Raw genomic sequence first — 21861 nt, 5'->3', positions numbered from 1 at the left:
TTGTGACTTCCTGCTGGCTTTCCCATTGACTTTGCTTGTTGGAAGCTGGCAGTGAAGGTCACAAATGGCAATCATGTGACTGCGGAATGCTGCGACTATTGTAAATGTGCCCTGGTTGCCGAATGACCGAATCATGACCATGGGGATGCTGTGATGGCTGCAACTTCAAGGACTAGTTGTGAGTCTTCTTTTCCGCATTGTCATAACTTCAAACAGTCACTGAACGAGTGGTTGCTAAGTGAGGACTACCTGTAAATGCTAGCATTGTGTGCACTAATGTTCATATTATCTTGCGTAACTAAGCTGCTCAAATTCTAGCCTCTGCTTTAGGTTAGGAAAAGAGCCCTTCTTCATCATGCTTTCAAGGAAGATGAAATTGTCCCTTTTGAGACAAGTTAATTTTGTCTCCTGATGCAGTGGCTACTCTTTGCAGGTGAGAGAAGTAGCCATGCAGATCTATTTTTAACATTTTCCATTCAAGTCAGGCAAATGATGACTTAGATATTTGGTTAACAAATGGATATTTGATGTTGTATTTGCTATGTGACTGGTAAAATAGAGTTACCACAACAGGAATTTACCATAGCAAATTTTTGAGTGGTGGTAATTACGTTAATAATTCCATGCAGTTTCCCAACACAAAGAAACACAAAGCAGAATAGAAATACAAATACAAAGTACAAAAACAGAAGTACATACTATACTGTTAAAGATGTAAGCAAGGGATGGGATATCCAGATAGGTAAGCATTTTGTAAGGGGTTGTTGTTTTTAGGGAAGTTTGTTTAGAAGTACATTCTAAAATCTTCAGGGATAATTTTAAAAACAAAGAAGTAGGCTTTATATTCATATACTTGAAGCTGTGTATTCACTTGTATATAAAAAGAATTCTGGTTTCTGTCTTCTTGTCAACATCAAACAATTCTCTGATATGCAAATTTCAGCTATGGGGACAACAGTTCACAGAATTTGTTTGGATTCAATCCAGGTCTCAGCAATGGCACCATTCAGGGAACTGGCATTTAATTGCCTCATTTGAGCTTTTAAAAATTGTAAGAGGAAATGATGTTAAAATAAATATAAAATACTTTAAATATTTTATGCTGTTGCTTGTCTTAAGGAAAGTGCAGTCATAATATCACTCTCTCACTCTCTCAAATGGCTGAATTAAGGAGTGAAAAAAGGTTGCAGGATTGCACCTCCTTGCTTGTTTCCAGTTGCATGAAACTTTCTCCCTATTACTCTTTCTTTTACCCACTAATAAATGTTTCATTTGCCACAAGCCAGGCTAACGAGATTCCCTTCAAAAGCTAATTTGGTCAAACCATCAGGAATACCTTTGTTCAGATCTGGATTATGATCAAAGCTTGGTTTAATTAATTGGTTAAGAAGGAATTGATGGGCAGGAGTGAAAACTACTTGTTTTTGAAGCAAAGGGGCCAAAATGCAGTTCTTAGATTGCTGATCTATCATGATCTGGTCTGTACCAGGTGCAGAGACAAGCGAATTATGATGAATAAAAACAGTTCAAGGCTTTTTGTGCTCCTCTAAGTAAATGCCAAAGTCACAGAAAGCAAAGTAGGATGGCTTGAATGATGGCTGGAGAGCAGCAAAGGGTATGAACATCCACCCATTCCAAGCAATCAAGTATCCTCATGGTTCTTGCAAACTCCTACAAAACTTTTGGGAAAAAATCACTGAATACTGGAACAATCTGTTGAAATACTGTTACTGAAGATCCTTAGTAAACCTTAGTTGTGATCACACAGTCTCAACTCTCATCTTCCTACTTTCAAATTTTTCTTTATTGGGATTTTCTTGATGGGAGATGTGAGGAAGATATTTTGCAGATACTGTTCTGTGTCCTTCTGAAGTCTGAATCACAAAGCTTCTGGAGGATTCAGTTTTAGGTTGGCCTCCTTTAAATAGCCCTACCTTAGTTTAACCTTTTGAGTTAATTTGATCTTTCAGTATTTAGCTCTCTCTGATGCACTTGCTTAATATATAAACATATACATATATACATGAACATACATGTTGCCAAACTAGTGTACTTTAAATATTACACTACATTATTTTTATATTGAGAGTCTCATCTGCATTTTATTTTCAGCCTAAGCTGCTCCTCCAGGATTGTTAAGAGGAAAATACTGGAGCAAATGCTTGTATATTTCTTGGAGGAAGGGCAATATATATTTTAAATGTATGTAACAAAAAAAAATTGGGGTGACACTGATTGCACTTAAATTGCAGCATAGACTAAATCATGATTTATGAAGCTGTGCCATTCCAACCAATGATTATTAAGATTCATTGCAATTTAAGATTCAGAAACAATATTAAATTTTGATTAATTAAAAAAATTAAACAGCAACTTCTTATTTCTTGCATGAAGTTGTACTGGAAGAATGCCCCAGAAGGGGAATGTGTGAGCCTGAGGTTTCCTCTGTCTCATTCATATTATGCTAAACCATGATCTAATATCTAATTATATTCATTATTAGGAAGAGGGGAGAAGGTAGACATAACCAAATGAGGATTATCACTTGTGAAAGTAGGGGTTCAGTTTAAGTTACACATAAGTTCCCAGTCTCATCTTGACCTATCAGTCTTTCCCTTTGGTCCAAGCTGTTTTCTTCAACTCTTGTTCTTTTCATGGAAAGCGCATCCCTAGGGAACCGTCTCTCTCTTTGTTAAACATGGTCCTGCCTTCTCAGTTGTGTTAATGATTGCTGGGTTGAAAAGCTGAAGGCTTGTTCATTTTAATAATCTTCTGCAACATTACTTGAATAACAAATCCAGATTGCAGTATTATTTTATTTTATTATTTCAAAGCATTTTAAGAAGCAGAAGAGGCTGATCCCAGAAAGGACAGTTTGGAAGTACTTTGTTCAGCTGTGCAGTGCCTTGGAACATATGCATTCCCGGCGTGTCATGCATCGAGGTAACTAAATTGCGTTTCATCCAAACTACTGTAGTACAGATGTAGGGACTGCAGTATATATTACATGAACTGCAAAGGTAGGTGATGGCCTTTTCCAGTTGTTCTTATTTGTTAAGGTAGATAACTAAGATATATTTTTATGTATTTAATTAAAAAAAATCATTAACATCTCTCTCTTCTCTAGTTACATTTGTTTATTTTTATGAGGTTTATTGGCCGCCCCAATCAGTTACGTGTGTTTGTGTGTGTGTGTGTGTGTGTGTAGAAATAGAAATAGATATAGATGCATATAATAACATTTGAGTTAAAATGAATAATCTACAATCATATGCATGCTGTTTTATGTGTGGTAGATACTTATTTTGATTTATCTTGAAGATTTGTACCCTGCCTTTTGATTACATGCTTCTTGGAGTGGCCTACACAAAACAGGTAACACTTCCAAAATGGAAACACTCCAGTCTCTGCACATGTATGCACACATACAAAATCCAGGAGCTGTTTTTACTGTATCTGTGACTGGTATATGGAGGCCAGATTATACCTCTTTGGGCTCTGTAGTCCTGTCACAACTGTCAGTTAGATCAAACTTTTCTTTTGTGCAGGAAGAAAGGAAGCATACTTCCTGTAGCTGCTCCCTCACTGGCCAAAGGTGCAGCAAGGCTTGTCTTTTCCTTGTCATTGGTGCCCTGGATGGTGGCAGAAAACCCAGGCCCAACTTTACCAGTGAGGCTTTATGTATAGCAGAATGGTCCATCTCAAGTTTCTTAGAACTGTGTTTTCCAACTAAAAATGTTTAGGAAACAACTTTTCCTCTTCTGTTTATTGGCCTGCAGAATTATGAAGCATAATGCATTTGATAAGCTTCGTGAGCCTAGATTTTAGCATTATATCTTGGGCTTGTTAAAAATCTTACTATATAGAAATCATCTGAAATCATGGCAGAGAAATCAACTATGAACAGTTGTAACATACTGAATAATTATATTTTGCTTTAGGAAATACCATTCCTGATCAGTCAGTGGTATTTTAATACAGCAATATGACAAGCTGAAGTGCAAATATCAATTACTGCTGGTTGAAAATAAAATTGATTTGATTTTAGAAATCAGATTATCTCCAATTTCTTAATTAAGTTATGAAAATTATACTTGTAATATTTGAATAATTGAAATTATTGTCCTAGATCCAAACAGAAGAACTACCTACATGAAGTTGGCTCTAAAAACAAAACAAAAAATGATATCAACATTTAATGGCCATCCTGAAGAATAACTGAATGGAATTTAATCACTAGTTATTCACATATGGGTCCCCTTAAATCTTAAAAAAAAACTTTTTGAAAGATGTAAGAATCATCCCCTTTTGATAAAGTATATCAGACTAATTGGTTCTTTCCTAGTGGTACAATCTAACCCAGATAGGCAGGGCTTGGGTTCATATTGGGTTAGAGTATGCTTCCTCATTTCCAAGGGTTTGCATTTTTGTATCATCTCAGTCAATACTCATTTAAAGGTAGCATACTTATGGATTGCTCTTGTACAGACCTTCAAATGGACTGTAGTTTGTTTTTGTAAAATTTGTTGGAAATTTTTCACCATTTTGGAATTGTGGTTCCTTCTGTATCTTGGATAATCAGGAGGGATATGAACTCCAGCCTATGAAATAGGGATACCTTGTAGCTGAGTATGTATTAAATGTGCATATTCCACCCTTGTTCATTACTAAGAATTTCCATTCCATTTTAAATATTTTTAAAAATATTATAAACATAAGAGCAAATAATTTCTGACAGCGAGACATATAGATTATACATACTAGTGAGGTTGAAAGTCACTGTGAGGTGGATCCAGAGCAGGTTAAATTCACTTCCCTCTGACATCAGTAAAATGACCTCATTATGACTTAAGGTTTTCATAGAAACTAAATTAAACCAACTTGGTCTAGATCCTGTTTTACCATTAAGGTAGCTGCCTAACAGATGTCTCAAGACAAGAGTTCCATATCTGGACATAAGCAACTGTGTTCAGAACATGACAGAAACGTGTCTCCTGTTAATTTGAGTGGACAGCTAGAGTAATCACAGAGAAGACAATCCTTTGTATAATCTGGTCTCAAAATGGATTAGGCCATTATGTCATCATTCAAACATTCAACGGCATAGCTTGCAGTGCTAATTAAACATTTGTCCAAAGAAATTCTGGAAATATCTCAGAACTTTCAGGGATTGGATTATTTTAATAGGTCCAGCACCAAGACAGTTCTTACAACCACCATGATACCAATTTTTTTTCAGGTGATACATGGTTAATAAAGTCATTGTTACCACCCACAGAGCATCATTTTTTCACTATTTATAGAACACACTATACAGAACTATGCAATTCAATTCATTTCTTTGCAGAAGCAAGTCATTTTGAATTCATAGCATTTATTCCCCAAAACTGGATAGAAGATTTCAGCCTAAAACTACTGCAGTCATAAACACATTTATTGTTAATTAGTAACTTGCATGTTGAATTCAACTGTGCCTGGAGTTTGAATATTACTTGTCACAGATAACAGGTCATAATTTTAAAATATTTTTGTTGTATTTTAAAAAAAAGGAAACAGAAATTGATCAAACAATAATACTTGACAATGCTGCAAGTTTTGGGTTTCATTTCTGTTAACAGTATAGTGCCGTACTTTGTTTTTCCTTTCAGACATAAAGCCAGCAAATGTATTCATTACTGCTACAGGAGTAGTAAAACTTGGAGATCTTGGATTGGGAAGATTTTTCAGCTCTAAAACCACAGCTGCACATTCTCTAGGTCAGAAAGATTTCTTTGTTTGTATAATTAAATGAGGAAGTTAATGTTATATATATCCATAGTGTATGCAGCAAACCTTCTGTTTGATGTATTTTTTAATTAAAGAATTTCAGCTGTCTGTTGGTACAGATTAAAATATGCTTAATTGTAAATGAAGTTTATTTACTGTGCATTGGAAAATACTCATTCAAAATTAAGCTGTTTTTGTTATGACTGATTTTGGTGACACTCTTGTTGAATGGGATTTTTAATAGGTTACTTTACAAAACAATCTAGTTTTTCAAATGTGGTGGTCTTTACTTTTGGTTTTGAGTGCTTGATTAATGCAACACATTGTAGGGACTGTTTACTTTTTCTACAAGAAGTGTGTTTATTGGTGAGGTGGGATCCAAAGCAGGTGGAGATCTCCTTATGTCAATATTTCCTGCTATTACCCTGCGTACGTTCATCTTGTAAGGAAACCTATATGGATATGTGCTTGGATCATAAATTCCTGCATTGATCCTATGGAGATTGGGCATGTAAACTGTCATACTGTTAAGGTAGACTAGAGGTTCCCCTCAAATATGGTGTACCTGAGTGAAATGAAAGCAAAAATAAAACTTCATCGGTTTTATTATGCAAAGCTAGCTCCATAAATACAATCTAGCTTAAACCCACACCACCAGGTTGACCAAGCCCTGGTTAGGGATGATGGGAGAAATCGGATCTGGATGCTGATGTCCTGTTTAACTGACTATGAATTCAAATTCAAATTCTTTATTGAACAAAAATTTACATTAAATGAAATTGTAATAATAATAAAACTGAAACTTATTAATTTCTTTTAGCAAGCTGTAAATTGAATAGAAATTATGAATGTAACAAGAATTGAAATACTACTAACCAGGTAATTAACTCTGAGGTAATTAATTCCCCAAATTAAAATAACAATAGAAGGAGTTATAAGCAACAGGAAATACAGACAAGATTACATCAATTAATTGCGTAGTGCAGAGTTACCAACTGATTGAAAATTAGGAGTTGTTAACTCTGAGGTAATAACAGGCAGCTCTGATTGCTTGACACAGTGTAGAATCTGAGGCAGGAAATCCGATTAAAAGAGTAAGGAACTTGAAGGAGCGTTGGTAATGTTGACAGGCTTGACACAGAATTTATGAAGCAAAGACAGTGGCGATTCGGAGAGAAACTAAGGTAAGTTTACATAAGCTGAGGTGAAGAATTCGAATTAATTGTGACAGAGCTGAATGCAGGAGTGGATGGTTGTCAACAGTCAGGAATGGACAGCTCTAAGGCTCCACTGCTGAGGAGGTTTCTGAGTCCGAGAAGCGGCAGAGATTATTGAGGGAGTCAATTCATGGAGTTGCAGCTAAAGGATTTAAAGTGACTGAAGAAGTAGGCGGGAGGATTGAGGATGTTACAGGAAGACCAGGGCTATCAGGATTAAGATAGCCTTCCAAGTCTAGAGCTGATTCTGAAGGTACTGAGCCGAATTCGTGAGGCTGTTTAAAGTAGCAGTTGTCTCCGGCGGCCTTCTGAGCGTTCCTTTGCCTTTTATAGGCTGCAAGATTGCTCCGTTGCCGGTTGAGAGCCAATTGGGCTTCTTGTTGTTCGGCCCTCCTTGCCACGCGTCGCTCTCGCGTGCTGATTGGTGGTGGTGAACCTGATGCACTGCCTGGCCTCTTCAGCTGTTCTGCTTCTTCCCCCTCAAGATTTTTCTTCCCTCATAAGTCTTCTTCTGTTTCTTCCTCGGTTTGACTTAGCAGTTTTTCCGGGCTGTCCTCGTCATTCTCAGACTCAGTCTCTATCCTAACAGCCAAAGCAGTTCGCTTCCTTCTAGGTCTTTACTGATTTTGATTGATTGATTGATTGATTGATTGATTGATTACAAAGTAGATTCAGAGTGACAGGTCTTAATAGGTAACTTTTGGCCCTCTACTCTGCTTAGTCATCCTCATGCCCATGCTCTGTTGTAATCAGGACTTTGAGCTGCTATTGCAGATTCTTTCTTGGTTTCATGCTGTCATGCATGTGCTGCTCTGCTTTAGGCTTATGGCTGACAGTTCATAAATTGATAAAAATGGGTCTGCTTTTGCCTGGCCCAGAAGGAAAAAGGGATCTTTGTTTATTGTCTTTTAGACTCTGCAGTATCTTTTGCTGCTTTGGAAATAAATATTAAGAATCATCATATTTTCAGCTTGCCTTCATCTACTCAAATCCAGAGATACGTGAAGTGTATTCATTGGGATATTCTTGCCTTTTGCAGCAATGATTTAGTTCTTTGTCAAGTGCCATTAAGCTGATTTCTTCTTCCAAAAACGTTAGCTTAAAGCCAAAGGTATATTGATTTTACCCCAAAGTGGATTCTGTTTTGATAGGATTCTAGAATTCTGTTTCTCATGAGGCTTTTCTCTTTGCTTATGGTGTATTTGTATAGTGTCCTGCTCCCATTCCTTTACAAACTTTATCTAAAGTTGTTCCTCTTTAAAGTGGTAGCTTTCAGTGAAGCAAATATAAAGTGAACTCCTTTAGATCAAGGATTGCTAAAGAGATGTCCATGACCAATAGAGAGCGATAGCATCCCAGATGATCTTGTGGAATCCAAAATCAACTAAATGCTGTTTTAAACAATTTTAAAATGACTCAAATCTTGATAGAATCTCACAGTATTCTTACATGAGAATTTATAGGATATTAGATGGAGATGCTAAAATTTTCCTTTTTTCAATTTTCAATTTTCCTTTTTTTCTTTTTGTTTTGTTTGGTGTTTGTGCCATTGTGCAAAATTATACAATAGTGCATGAAAAAGTAGCTTATTGTGCTCTGGCTTCTAGATAGAGCAGCCAGTTATGTTGAATCCAAGTAACATTTTTCTTAGCTTCAGATTTAAATATCTAGCACTAGAGTTCCCAGAGTCAAACCATGTCTAACATTTTGTTCTAGAGTGGCAAAAGCTCACAGGCATGTTGTTAGAAGTATTTGGTATGCATAGATGTATGTTACTCTAAGCAATGCTTCATTTCTAGGCTTTGTGACTAATGGTCACCTCACAATGCACTTTGTCTAATCCCTGTAAAACCAATGTTTTGCTACTGTCCATCCATTCCGGTGGCAATTAATTGTCTTGTTAACTGTACACTGCATAATTGCTTTTATCCATCTTTACAATGTTTATTGCTAACCATTTTACTAGATGACACCCCACCCCACCCTTTTTGATGAATGGTTTTTAATGCTTTGTTTGAATGCTTTTAGAATGGTTTTAAAAGACCTCAATTATCTTTGTTGTTAAACCGATCTTGGATATGGCAGTTCTTCCTTTTATTTCTGAGAATGAAGTAGAAAGTTGGTACTGAAAACTTCAGTTTGTGTTATAGTTAATGTAACAGTAGGTTTTGGAAAACCACTAGTTAAAAGATACTTGTGCTTTTGATAAAATAAGAACCTGTAAATTTCATTGTTAGGCTGACCTTTGCAAAGTCTCTTCTCAGCAATTCTCTCCAAACTGAGATCAGAATTACTTCATTTTTCTTCTTGTGAAGCAATATGTATGATTAGAAGTTTTATCAAAACACAACAGCATAGTTGGAGTTTTCATCAGTAGAGATGTGTCGGGTTAGGTGGCCTTTTCAAGCCAAAAAACTTTTATTAGAAAGTTAAGAAAAATGCTGTACTTAATCCATCCTAAATTCCAGTAGATTGTCTAAATTTCTGAGCTCCTTTGTTAGAGAATTTTTGACGTAGTGTCAAAAATATGAAAGGATTTGAAATAGCCAGGAGGCTTGTGCCTTTTAGATTTGCTGAATGGCAGCTTTTTGCCATTTAGTGAAATAGTGTAAGTCAGAGCCCTGATTTCAGTATTGGCAAGCATAAGCATCCTGACCCCCTCTTTGCGTGGGACCATACTTGGGACCTTGCTAAGGAGAAAAAGGATTGTGTCTATCTGTTTAGGTAGTAGCTCAGAGAATTTTGCATTATCTTGGTGAGCCAGAGGAAGACATGTAGATAGACCTGCTCTGATTTACACAACAGTGTTCAGTTATGGACAAGAATATGTATCTTGCCCACCAACCAGTGTCCCTGACAAGAGAGGGTTCTCCCTTTTGGGCACATGATATGATGATACTCTAGCCACAGCTTGATGCTGACTTGATGGTTAATTCATCTTCCTAAGATAAATCTTTTCCACCTACACTATCTGGATACGACTATTGAAAAGCAAAGGAACAAAGGTTTATTCCAAGTTACCTTGTTTCTTACAACTAGAACATTCAACATGTTTCAAGATTTATTCCATACAAAACACAGGATACTGTACATTCCAAGTTTCGTTCTGTGGCATTGTTTTGTTCTGAAATGTTTCCATACTTGCTTAAAAACAAATTTATCAGTTATAAATTTAGAAATATAAATTATTTGTAATACATTTCATCTTACTTACATAGAGATAAAGTTTATATACATAGTCATACAGATACATACAAAATTATTTCTGAAAGCAGGATCATGAATCAGTAATCCAAGGTATCTAGTGTTTTATAAGAGACACTATTCAGGTTGCTATCCCATATGAAATCCTCTTAGAGCAGGACGATATATGCCTTACTAAACTTTCCTGTTTTTTATATGTATCATATATTTCCCTTTTGTTCCTGTTAACCACAGTTAATTTTTGTTTTAGTTAATTTTTGTAAATTGACAAATATTAGACTGATTTAAAAGGAGTTATATAGGTAGACAGACAAACAGACACATATACACATAAACCCACCATTTTAGGACAAAAGACTTTTAAAAAAAGATTTGCTTTAATAACATGAGGATGCTACTTCCTTTTAAAGGTTTTATTGATCATGAAAAAAAGCATTTTTCTGCTTATTTTAAATAATAAAAAGATAGGATTGGTTGTTGGGTATGCTTTTAAGATAGGATGTAGACATAGTAAAATCATGTTAACTAGTCTCATTCAGTGAAGGAAATAAAAATAAATGAGAAACCCTTTTAGTTATAAAACCAATATATCTTTTTATTTGATAAATGTTGCATAGATAAAAAATACTAATATAGAATTCCATCAGTTTGTGATTATCACATTGGTAAGATTAATTAATATAATCTTAAATTGCTAAATCATTAAAATTCAATTTATTGATAATTATGGAAAACTTTGCTATTGTTTAAATGGGTTATCATGAAATTAATTTTACAAAACAAAGCTTAGATTACTTAGAATAATTTTTCAGTTACTTTACCCTTTTGTAATTAAACATTGACTAGTAATTTTTCAAGGCAAATGTTGGTGTATATATATTGTTTAAAGTTGATTTAATTTTTTTGTTTATTATGAATTTATATTTGTTGTAGTGGGAACACCTTATTATATGTCTCCAGAGAGAATCCATGAAAATGGATATAACTTCAAATCAGATATCTGGTCTCTAGGATGTCTGTTATATGAGGTAATACTGACAACTTTTAATAAGCATAATTTGTTGATGTGTTTTGTTGATCAAAATGTTTTTCTCCTTGTGTTATGGTTCTATTGAAATTTCATTCCATAAATTACTACTAGCTGAAAGTAAAGAAATCTGACATTTTACAGATATGCATGGTAAAATTTGCCCATATGCCTTATTTCAAAATATAAAGAGAATATAATACAAATATTTGTAAGAATTTGAGCACATACTTCTCAAAATGCATCATACCTTTCCTTAGAAATGATTTCTTTGAAGGTCTTCATATTTCAGTATCAAGGCTAGCTGCCAAGGTAGCAATTTGAAATTGAAAACATTATCCCCACATGAAATGGACATATCAAGCTTGTAATAGAACCAACAGTTGTAGTGTCATCTGTTATTTCATTAATTATGAAATATTTCTTTTCTGAATCTTAAAGTATAGAATCTTATAAAGACTTGCTAAGTCTGATTATAACTTGGGAAACTGGTATTCTGTCCTTTTTATATGGTATATCGGGGCTATCCATTTGTTTATAGTTGATTAAACACAAGATCATTGAGAGCCAGTTTGATCAAGTGGTTAAGGTTCTGGGCTAGAAACCAGGAGTCTGTGAGTTCTAGTCCTGCCTTAGGCATGAAAGCTGGCTGGGTGACCTTGGCCAGTCACTTTCTCTCAGCCCAACTCAGTGCAATGTAGACTACCTCCTCATGGTGCACCCTGGGCAACGTGACTTGTCCTGGTTAAATAGCTTACACATCTGGCTGCTGGACCTCACAAGGATTTCCCAGCAAGAAAAAGCAGCATGACCACCGAACTGCTATGCCATATGATTTTTAAAAAAAATATCATTAATACTTTAATACAGAGCTAAAGTTTCTGAAGAAAAATAATACTAGGAACAGATATTTTAGTTGGAATTCTAGCCGGAATTCTAGCCTGTAAAATGTTAATTATACAGAGATCAGTAAGATAACCAAATTCTACCAAATGCTTCTGGATGTCTATAACTAACCTCTAAAAGTTTTACCTTACTGATAAGGTAAATCTTGCAAATCTTCTACTTAAATGCTCTCTAGAAAAGCTTCTGTAGTTCAGACGCAAGTTGAAGTGGGAAACCACTTGCATTGTGATTCAGCAGAACTCACTAAAGCTCTCTATCAAGAAAAAAACTACAATATTAGAATTTTCTGACTGTTTATATACTGTGACAAGCACTTTCCTTAAAAAAAAAACAGTGCTAAAATAATTCTCCCCTCTCAGGCTCATACATTTATGTAGGGTAAGAGACAGAAAGAAAGGATACCTGGTCTAGTTTAGCCCTGTATATAATTGCTTCTCTCAGCTACCACTTGATGATTGAATTCTTAAAATTATACTATGGTTTTGTTTTAAATCGATCCCTCTGCATTATGTCAATTAAAGCAACTTTTCTAGCACCTACAGGGAAACCCATTGGAACAAGTTGATATTCAAATTCTCTTTTGTATTTGGTATTGTGAATATATATATATATATATATATATATATATATATATATAATGCATTTTTAAAACAGTGTGAAGAAGAAATGTTACAAAAATAACTTTGTGAATATATATATATATATATATATATATATATATATATATATATATATATATATAAAATGCATTTTTAAAATAGTGTGAAGAAGAAATGTTACAAAAATAACTTTGTCCTAAAGCTTTCATCCTTTTTTGATGTAAAATAAATCTAGCTATGTGACATGAGAATAGGTAGAATTTAACATTGAAATAAGGTTTTTAGTGAAATATAATATGGGTGCATATTCTGTTTAATATATAGTTTGGACTATTTACTAAGGCATGTTCAATAATCAAATAAAAACTTAATGAGATAATTCCTTTGGAGATTTATATATCTTAAATTAGGATTTTTTAAAAATCTCATTTTTCTGTGATGCTGCTATTTGTATAACTGTGCTATTTGTGAAATTAGTAACTAAGATTTGTATTTACATTATTCTTTCCTTTCTTACAGTTATGTTACCTACTTTTTTTGACAGAGAATTATAATTATGTAGTAAGATCAAGTTTTAAAGAATTTAATTTTTTTACTTGCCTTAAGAATAGGATGCTGTTCACTCTTTAGATTTGCAATTTAGCAAACAAATTAAGGATTGGAGCATATTAATGGCATATTATGCAGCAAAATGATAAATATGATACTGCATTTTAATTATTACAGTATTAATGTTATAAGTGGTTATAATTTTATTTCACTCCCTCAGTTTTTACTCACTCAAAATCCATTCAGCCATTGTTTCTGTAAAGAGCAGGAACTTGTGGCCCCTTAGTTTTGTAATAAAAATTAAGTAATTGTAGGGCAGTCCACAGAACAATAAGACTTTATTCAATGTAGCTACAATAACAGCAGTGGGATTGAAAAGCATGAATATTGCAACTTAATTATGGTACAGATTGAATGTTTAAATTTACTCTTGACTTGCTCGATATATTCAACACAAAATGAATTTAATGATTTCTGATTAACTTATATTAGTTCCATAGGTTTATATTCTTTTCAAATTAGCAGTAGGAAAATTTGTAGCCATGTGCATGAGATTTTCCTAAAAGATTACATAGCTTCCCAGTAAACCATTCTTTGGTTAATGTTTTATTTGAATATTAATATCCGACAGTTTAGTTGGACTTTAACTGAATCTAAAATTGAGTTTGCTTTCCATTTTCTGCTGTTCTATGAGTTATCATTTCCTCAACCTGCTGCCTTCCAGATGTGTTCAGAATACAATTCCTGGAGTTGCTGCTTGGGAATTCTGGATGTTGAAGTCACAACACATCTGGAAGACACCAGCTTGGAGAAGGCTTGTTTTACAGTTTGTTAAAGCTCTCTCTCTCTCCTTTCCTTAACTACTTGCATTTTTGTTGTTGTTGTTGAAGGTTCATTTTACAGTCAGAAAATTAGACTTTCAAATATTCTGGAAATGATTAAAAAAAACATCCAAAACACTCTAATCACCCTGTGTTAATTGATATGCAACAAGGTAGACTTTACTAATTAAAATCAACTTGCCATGCTTTCGTTACATGGACCTTTACATGAAAAAGTAGATATTACACATTTTCTTTATTGTTCAGCACAGTAATTGCATCCTTACAGGGTCGTAGGTTGGTGGCTTACAGTTCCCCCCCCCCCAAAATGGGAGTGAGTGGGAGAGGTGGTGGGGGAGAGCATTGCCACCAGCCCTGAAGACAGACAGTGGGCTTTCGTCCCTCAGACACCCCTAGAATACTAATCAGGAGAGTCAGACCCTGGAGGTCAGGGAGCAAGTCAATCATTCTAGCGATCGCCTCAGTGTGGAGGATCAAATTAGCCTGAAAAATTCAGCTGCTGGGAGAGAGGGCGAGCAGCTGTCAGGGGCAACAGCAAGATGCACTAATGAACCAGATGAATAGTGCAAAAGCTTGAAAATAAAAACAGGACAGTTGACATTTTTCATCTGTCAAAGCAGGAGATGCATGAAAATATAGTAGTCCTGTTTTAACTCCTTAGGGGACATTCAGCTTTTTCTCTTTTTTACCTTCATTCTTTCCCTTTTTTAAAGCATTGAAACAGAACTACTTTTAATGAACGTGTTTTGTACAAAGCTGACTGTCTCTGTGTTTATTTTGCAGTTGTGCATATGTGCTGATTGTGTGGCAAAACTTTCTAATTTTGTTTTGGATTGCACTGAAAGAAAATACGCTGCCTGAATTATGTTGTTTCAAGATTTAATGTTATGGCAGAAAAGCAATTGGAAAATGTTGTTTTCCCTGAGAGCCTTAAACTCCTGGTTTTCAGCAATTATGATACCCAGTTAATGTATGCAACTCTGATACTCTTGCTATAAAATTAATTTTTTATTTTTTATTTTCCACATTTTCTTGCCTTTCTACCGGTACCCCTTTTTGGTAGTGAAGGAGTTAATGCTCTGTCTCAAAGAGCACAAGACAGATGAGAGCCATTTTCAGCTTGTCCTGTCCCTGCTGAAGCTCACTGAGTATCTCAGCATGGACTAGCGTGTTTCACACACACTTTGCCTGTCTGGGGAATGTACACATTGTCCTTCCAAAATCAAACTTATTAGCACATGTAGAAAAGGGTGACTGACTTTGGGGCAGTACTGCCCTCTGAGCAGTGCTCATGCTGCTGTGGTTCAGAGATTTGAAGGCTTTCAAAGGCAATGTGAACATTTCTGTACAAATCTCTTGAAGCTCAGCAGTATTGCTGCACTTTTTGTTTGCTTTTGAAAAGCCAAGCAATAACATCTTGAAATAAGCAGTGGAGACACTAATGATAATAGTTCCAACATTGTGAAAGAATTTTTAAAACAATTGTACCAAATATATGAAGTTTGGGGGTGCATTTAAAACCAGAATTGTGTTTGCAAAATGGGCTGCTCCAATAGATTACATTTTTTATTAGAAAAACACTAGAAATATAACTTGAACATGCACTTACAGTGCATATGTTTAGTTTCGGGGGGGGGTGTAAAGCAAGCAGTTCTTTGCAGAATTGTACCCCCTCCCTCCTGTGGAGAGCAAAGTGATTTCTGAATATCAAATCAAATTACCTTCTGCCTTAAAATTAGATGCTGTCTTTTTCCATATTCCATTAAGAACTTAGTAAGGTGTCCACAACATTTCTATGACACTACAGTTTAGCGAGCCAAATGCAAACAAAGAGAGTAGTAAATGTATAATTTCTTTAACAGATTCATGGTGTTTTCAGTTTCTTGATGGTTCTAGAAAAGTAATTTTTAAATTAATGGATGACTACATACCTTCTTAATATATTTTGGTATATATCAGTTGATGGCTTTACAACCTTCAGAAATGTCCTTACCAGTTGAAAGCTGACCAAGATTTTAGGCAAAAAATGGGCTACAAACAGAAGAAAGTTGAGCATACAATAATATTTATATATATCCCCATCCCCATTCTAAATAATATTTTCCCATTCATGTTTACTGTTTATTATTGGTTATATCTTGGATTATATTTATTCATAGCTCTCGTAACTTTTAAAGAAGGGTATTTATATAAAATTTAGAACAAATGCATGTAAGATGCAGAAAACACCTTCTGGTTTTGAATATAATTCTACCTGCCCATTGAAAATTTGTAACACAGAGTATCATACCATATTCAAATTGTTTTAAAAACTCCTTTCATATTAAAAAATAGTTTTTCTTGCTACAAGTTGTGTCAAAGTGAGCAGAAAATTTATCAGAGAAAAACAAACTCAGAGCCTTTGTGAGCTAGGTGAATTCTACCAAAGTTCCTCTGATTCCTGATTAAAATTTCAAGGTATAGGTGTTTCTAAATGGTTCTTGGTTTTTGTATAGGGACAATATTATATTAATCAAATTTTGTGAATAATCTTCTGAGTTCAGAAGAAATTTCAATTAATTTATGCAAGAGGAATGTTAGCTGAGTGTAATGCTATAGAAAGAACCTAATCCAGTATGCTGAATGTCAGATTTAAAAGGTAGGTGACTCAAATGAATAGGATAGGGAGAAAACAAGTATCTGCCTCAAATTTAAACAGGATTAAAAAAAAACACCAAGCTTCTGTATTTGTGTCCTCTCTGCCACACCAGTGTAAAAGTATATCCTTTCTGTCACTCCATACAGATGGCTGCATTGCAAAGCCCCTTCTATGGTGACAAAATGAACTTGTATTCCTTATGTAAAAAGATAGAACAATGTGACTATCCACCCCTTCCATCAGACCACTACTCAGAAGAAGTAAGTAACTTCCTTTTTGATGGGCTGTTTGAACTTGCTTTACTTTTTAACAGCATCTTGTTTCTCCTGGGATCTGTCATGCAGTTTCGTACAGCTGGGATATTCTTGCACAGCTCTCGTTCATTTTAGTACTTCGCGCGAGAGGACTTCCTGCAAGCAGAACTTCCTTTCAAAAAAAATTTCTACTGTTTAAATATGGCTGCAAATGTGAACCTTGAATGTGCCATAGTTCTGAAAGAACTGCTGTAGTGTTGTACATAGTACTTTTTGTATCTTCTGCTTGTGCCTTCTTCATAGTTGCAGCTCTGTGCAAGGCATTAAAAATCAAGCTATAAGGGGACAATTGCTTAAACTGAGTGCAGTTAACCCCGAATCCTCTTTGCTTATATTGGTTACACCACAGTGAACAACATGAATTTCTGATTTTCAGCTATATGGCATGTCTTCTGAATGATATATCCTGTGGAGTTCTTATTTACCCTTTTGAAAACTTTGTGAAACAATAAGACTCTCCCTCAGTTTACTGTGATCTAAGTACCAACATGGATGTGATGAAAAAGTAGTTACGCTCTGTTCAGGAGTAATGACTAGAGCTGTGCTATTGAGAGGGGTGCTTTATGAACACCATCAAGTGCATTGTTGCAGGCAAGAATTTCTTGAAGTGTTAAAGCAACTGTGTCCTCTGAAAGGCTCAGCATGGCTGTTTTAAAGGCTTACCCTGGTTGTCTCAGTGGAACAATGAACAAAGGAATGTGGCTGTGCATGCAGAGGCATGTGAAGACAGTTGAAGACACTGTTTGAAATACTCACATTGGCTGTTTTAATGTTTTGCAAATCAATCCTTTGAAATACCTTTTGTAGCCCAGTAACAATTTTGCAGTATGTGTGATCCCTTAACCCACAAAAAGCACACATACAAAAAACTTGGAAAGCTCATTTTTATATCACAAACTGTATTCCAGATGCAAGGCACATTTCCAACATGGTGTACTTCTTCATGAACTTATGTATAGAGGAATCACCATAACCCTATTTATTGTTCTGTTTTCTGAGTTCAGATTCGAAGATGTACATGGAACTACCACATCAGGCTGCAACAAAACGGTACCTATGGTATTTTCTCTCTAGCAATTTTGGCTGTTTGGACAAAACTGACAGACAATGGAAATGCTTTCCCTTTCTGTGACAATCAATGCAGTACATGTTTGTATATCCATATGTAACTGCAGAGGAGAGGGAAAAATATGCTTCTATTATTTACAGGGATTCTTGTCCATCAGCGTGCTGTGCCTTTGAGAGGAAGAGTCATGCCCCCAAAGTCATAGGATAAGAATCTACTGTATACACATTGTGGCATACCTCTACTGCTGTTTATTTGTTTTGATTTAGATACTGAGCATTTCACATCCACACCCACAACACAATAAAGAAAGGCTTAATATTTCTGTTACGTGATCTAAGCTGGTATGAGGTAGACATGTTCATGTCTCTTGTATCTAATACATAGGTGACTGTGTGTTTGTGTAATTCTTGTATCATGTATGGAACTATTTTTTGAAATATAGGACAAAGTAAAATAATAGAACAAGTAAATTAAACTTTACATAGAAATGCATATAAAATCCTCATATTTTGTAAACTGTAAAATTTTACAGTGTTTACAGAATTGGGGAATAATGTAGCTCCAAACCCTGAATCTCATTGCTTTTCAAGGTTTTAGTTATTAATTAGACTGTGGTCCATGAAGTTAGGGTCTCTTTAAAAATCCTTGCATGATATTTGTAGTTTTATTACATGGAGAATTTGACTATGGAATTCTGTGTATTTGTTTTTAAAGATGATTAGGAAGACGAAGTGAATGTGATGGTCTCTGTTGGTGTGTGCAGCATAGACTTAATGTAGCTTTTCCAATTAACTCTTTTTTCAGTGGCCATTTTTAATTATGACAATTGTGCAGAATATAAATATGGCATTTCATATAGGCAATTTCAGAACCGGAGGCCTAGAAATACAGTAGGGTGTGAACAATAATGCAAAATGATAGCAAGAATGTCAGGGGCCGTTCTTTGTTGTGTCATTCATGCTGTCTTCCTTTTTCCACGAAGCACATGAATATTTCACGTACCTGCATCCTCATCCTCTATTCTTCTTGACTAATTTTCAGACTGTCTGAATTTGCATTTCACATGGTAGCTGATTAGGAGATGCCGCGTGCAGCAGTGAAGCCTCAGCAGGCGGTTGCCATGGTGACCTTCAGCAGGATTTTAATGATGATACCACTAGTGGTTCGTTGAAGTCGGCCTGCCTGGAGGGCTACTTCACTGCAGCTAAGTGTGAAGTTGGATATATAGATTCTCAGCCAAGGGGCAGATATCAAAGTCCAGGCCTGATGGAAGCCTTGCTTTCAGAAAAGGAAATCATTATTACTATTACTATTACTATTACTATTATTATTATTATTATTATTATTATTATTATTATTATTATACAGATTGGAGAGGGGGAACTGTAAAACAAATCATGCTGCATTTCCCCCTCTTTCAGAAACAAGGACTTTATTTTCACAGCCTTTGTTTTAAAAATCCTATTTCTATACAGTAATATTTAGAAAAATGAAAACTCTGATATATTATAGGTATGGAAATAATTTCCTGATGAAGTGAATGATTCAGTAATAGAGGATGTACTGTTACTCTGAACAGTTCTTTGTTCCAAAATTGTACTTAGAACAAAACTCTTTTTTTTAAAAAAGGACTATAGTTATGATCTTCATTAACTGTACATTTTAATGTTCTATGTTTTGCACAGTTTCTATATTAAAGAGGAAGACATAAGCTGAAGTGTGTTTTATTACACTCCCACACCATCCAAAAAACTTCTAGAAAATTTAGACTAAATTTTCTCTAGATTGAAAAGTTCACCCAGCTGAGCAGCAGAATTAAGGAATCACAGAACAAAGAAGTACACACATACTTACATGCATTTGGTGATGGTGTAAATTACTTTGCATCAACCTCTGCCTATTTTGACACAAGGCTTTTAGATAAAGAAAAGAAAAAAATTAATCACAAAATCTGTTTTAATGTACTTCCATTTTTGGTGGGTAGATGCAGTACAGATTTATTCTATTCGATACATTTGAACCAATGTATATGTTAGTTTTCAGCATTTAAACCAATTTATACTTCCTAAGTGAGGATTTTGGTTGGTAAAATTTTTGGTGTCCATTTTTATTTCTTATTCTCATGTATACTCCTGTTCACACACTCATTTTCACATGCCAAAACAATATGATGTGCTAATGTTACTTCTTTCCTTATCTGAAGCCATTTCTGTGAACAGTTCCATTGCTTCCTTAGACCTCTTATGCCAACTGCATTTAATTTTCATTTTTCTTTAAATATCTGAACAGTTGGAGTGCTCCCAATTGATGAAAAGAGAGGTCTCATTTCAGTATACTGAAACTACCTAATTACTGTATAGGATTCAAAGATTGCATGTTGTTTTTCATTTTTTGTTGTTAAAAATATTTGATTGGAGGAGGAAGGATAGAAATTGACAAACCAGTGTTTTACAAATCTGTGTTCTGGGCAGTAATCTTATATATACCATTTGTCTCTCTATAATTCTAGTAAGCGCACTGACTGGCTTTGACTGCAAATGAATAGATACCATCCAAAAACTAGTATAGGGATATGCGCTATATCTCAAGGTCAACTCATTAATGAGAATTTCACTAGCAGAGAACTCTGACAGCCTTGTCTTAGGAGCCTTTTTTATTTTTCCATTAATGATGATATACAGTAGGAAAAAAAAAGATAGTAAGTTTGCTTCCCCCAAAGTTTGCGTATTTCCTTTATGCTGTTCTTAGGCTGTTATCATATAGGCTGCTTTTTCTGGTCTTTCTTCTTGTAGCATGTGTCTTGCTACCTAGATTATCTTTGACCTTTTTCTGGGCATGCAGGCACAAATCCAGTCAAAGCATGAATTGTAACTGCCCATCATTCTAATTTTCTATCCATGTTTATGGGGCATAGGTGAGACCTATAATTATTTAAATATTTAGCAAGTTGGAGACAGATCAAGGAATATGTGTATGTGTGTGAGAGGGGGACAAGGAGAAAGAGCACATGAGGGCTAACTTGATATTGGGGATCCTTGTAGGAAATGGCCCACACCACACATATATCATCAGGGAGAGGAAGAGAAGTTCACAGAAAAGAAAAATTTCAGCTTCTTCCAATTGTATCTATATTTATTTGTAATACTGCTAATGACTAAAGATTGGCCTTCTTACAAATTGCCCAGTTGCAAATAGGCTGAAAATCTTGATCTGTGCTTTCTTGGTTCCAGCTATTCCACAATTGAAATTCATTGGTCAAGAATTACATTATTATGTAAGATGAATAATATGCATTCCCTCTACAAAAGGATGAAGAATGGTGGAATAGTATCTGGATTATTGCCCTTTTTGATATTTTTCCAACTCCAAAAAGTCCGTTTTAAGATATGACAATCAAAACCTCCTCCAGTTTTAAGTGGGACTTACAGTACTATGAACTTTATTTTCAATCCGTTATTTTCAATGCCTTTTTAGCATTTAGCATTGGCTCAATTTCCAAAGCAAAATATGAAATATAAATCAGAATGGAATATAGTTAATGTGAGACCATCTAAAATAAGTTTCTTCCTGGTATTTAACACTTACTACAATTCCATCTGATTGCATTGATTAAGTATGCAAAAACTCCATTTCCTGGAGGAGGAAAAATGAGGGCATTTTATATTTTGATTGCAAGTGTATAAAGTATTTAAATGCAGTTCACAAATAGATTTTTATATGATATCGGCAG

At 34.9% G+C, this 21861-nt stretch overlaps 1 protein-coding gene across 2 annotated transcripts in view; it reads left to right on the top strand.

Annotated features, from left to right (window-relative positions):
- Positions 1-21861, top strand: part of NEK7 (NIMA related kinase 7) — a 73186-nt gene that overhangs the window by 40769 nt on the left and 10556 nt on the right. For both annotated transcript variants that reach the window (XM_063298385.1, XM_063298384.1), the window contains exons 6-9: positions 2835-2943; positions 5649-5756; positions 11121-11215; positions 16895-17008. In XM_063298385.1, the coding sequence (XP_063154455.1) occupies positions 2835-2943; positions 5649-5756; positions 11121-11215; positions 16895-17008 (426 nt within the window). The remainder of the gene's footprint in view (positions 1-2834; positions 2944-5648; positions 5757-11120; positions 11216-16894; positions 17009-21861) is intronic.

This window comes from Candoia aspera, chromosome 3 (assembly GCF_035149785.1).
Source record: "Candoia aspera isolate rCanAsp1 chromosome 3, rCanAsp1.hap2, whole genome shotgun sequence".
NCBI lineage: Eukaryota > Metazoa > Chordata > Lepidosauria > Squamata > Boidae > Candoia > Candoia aspera.
This window is presented reverse-complemented; position numbering and strand designations above follow the sequence as displayed.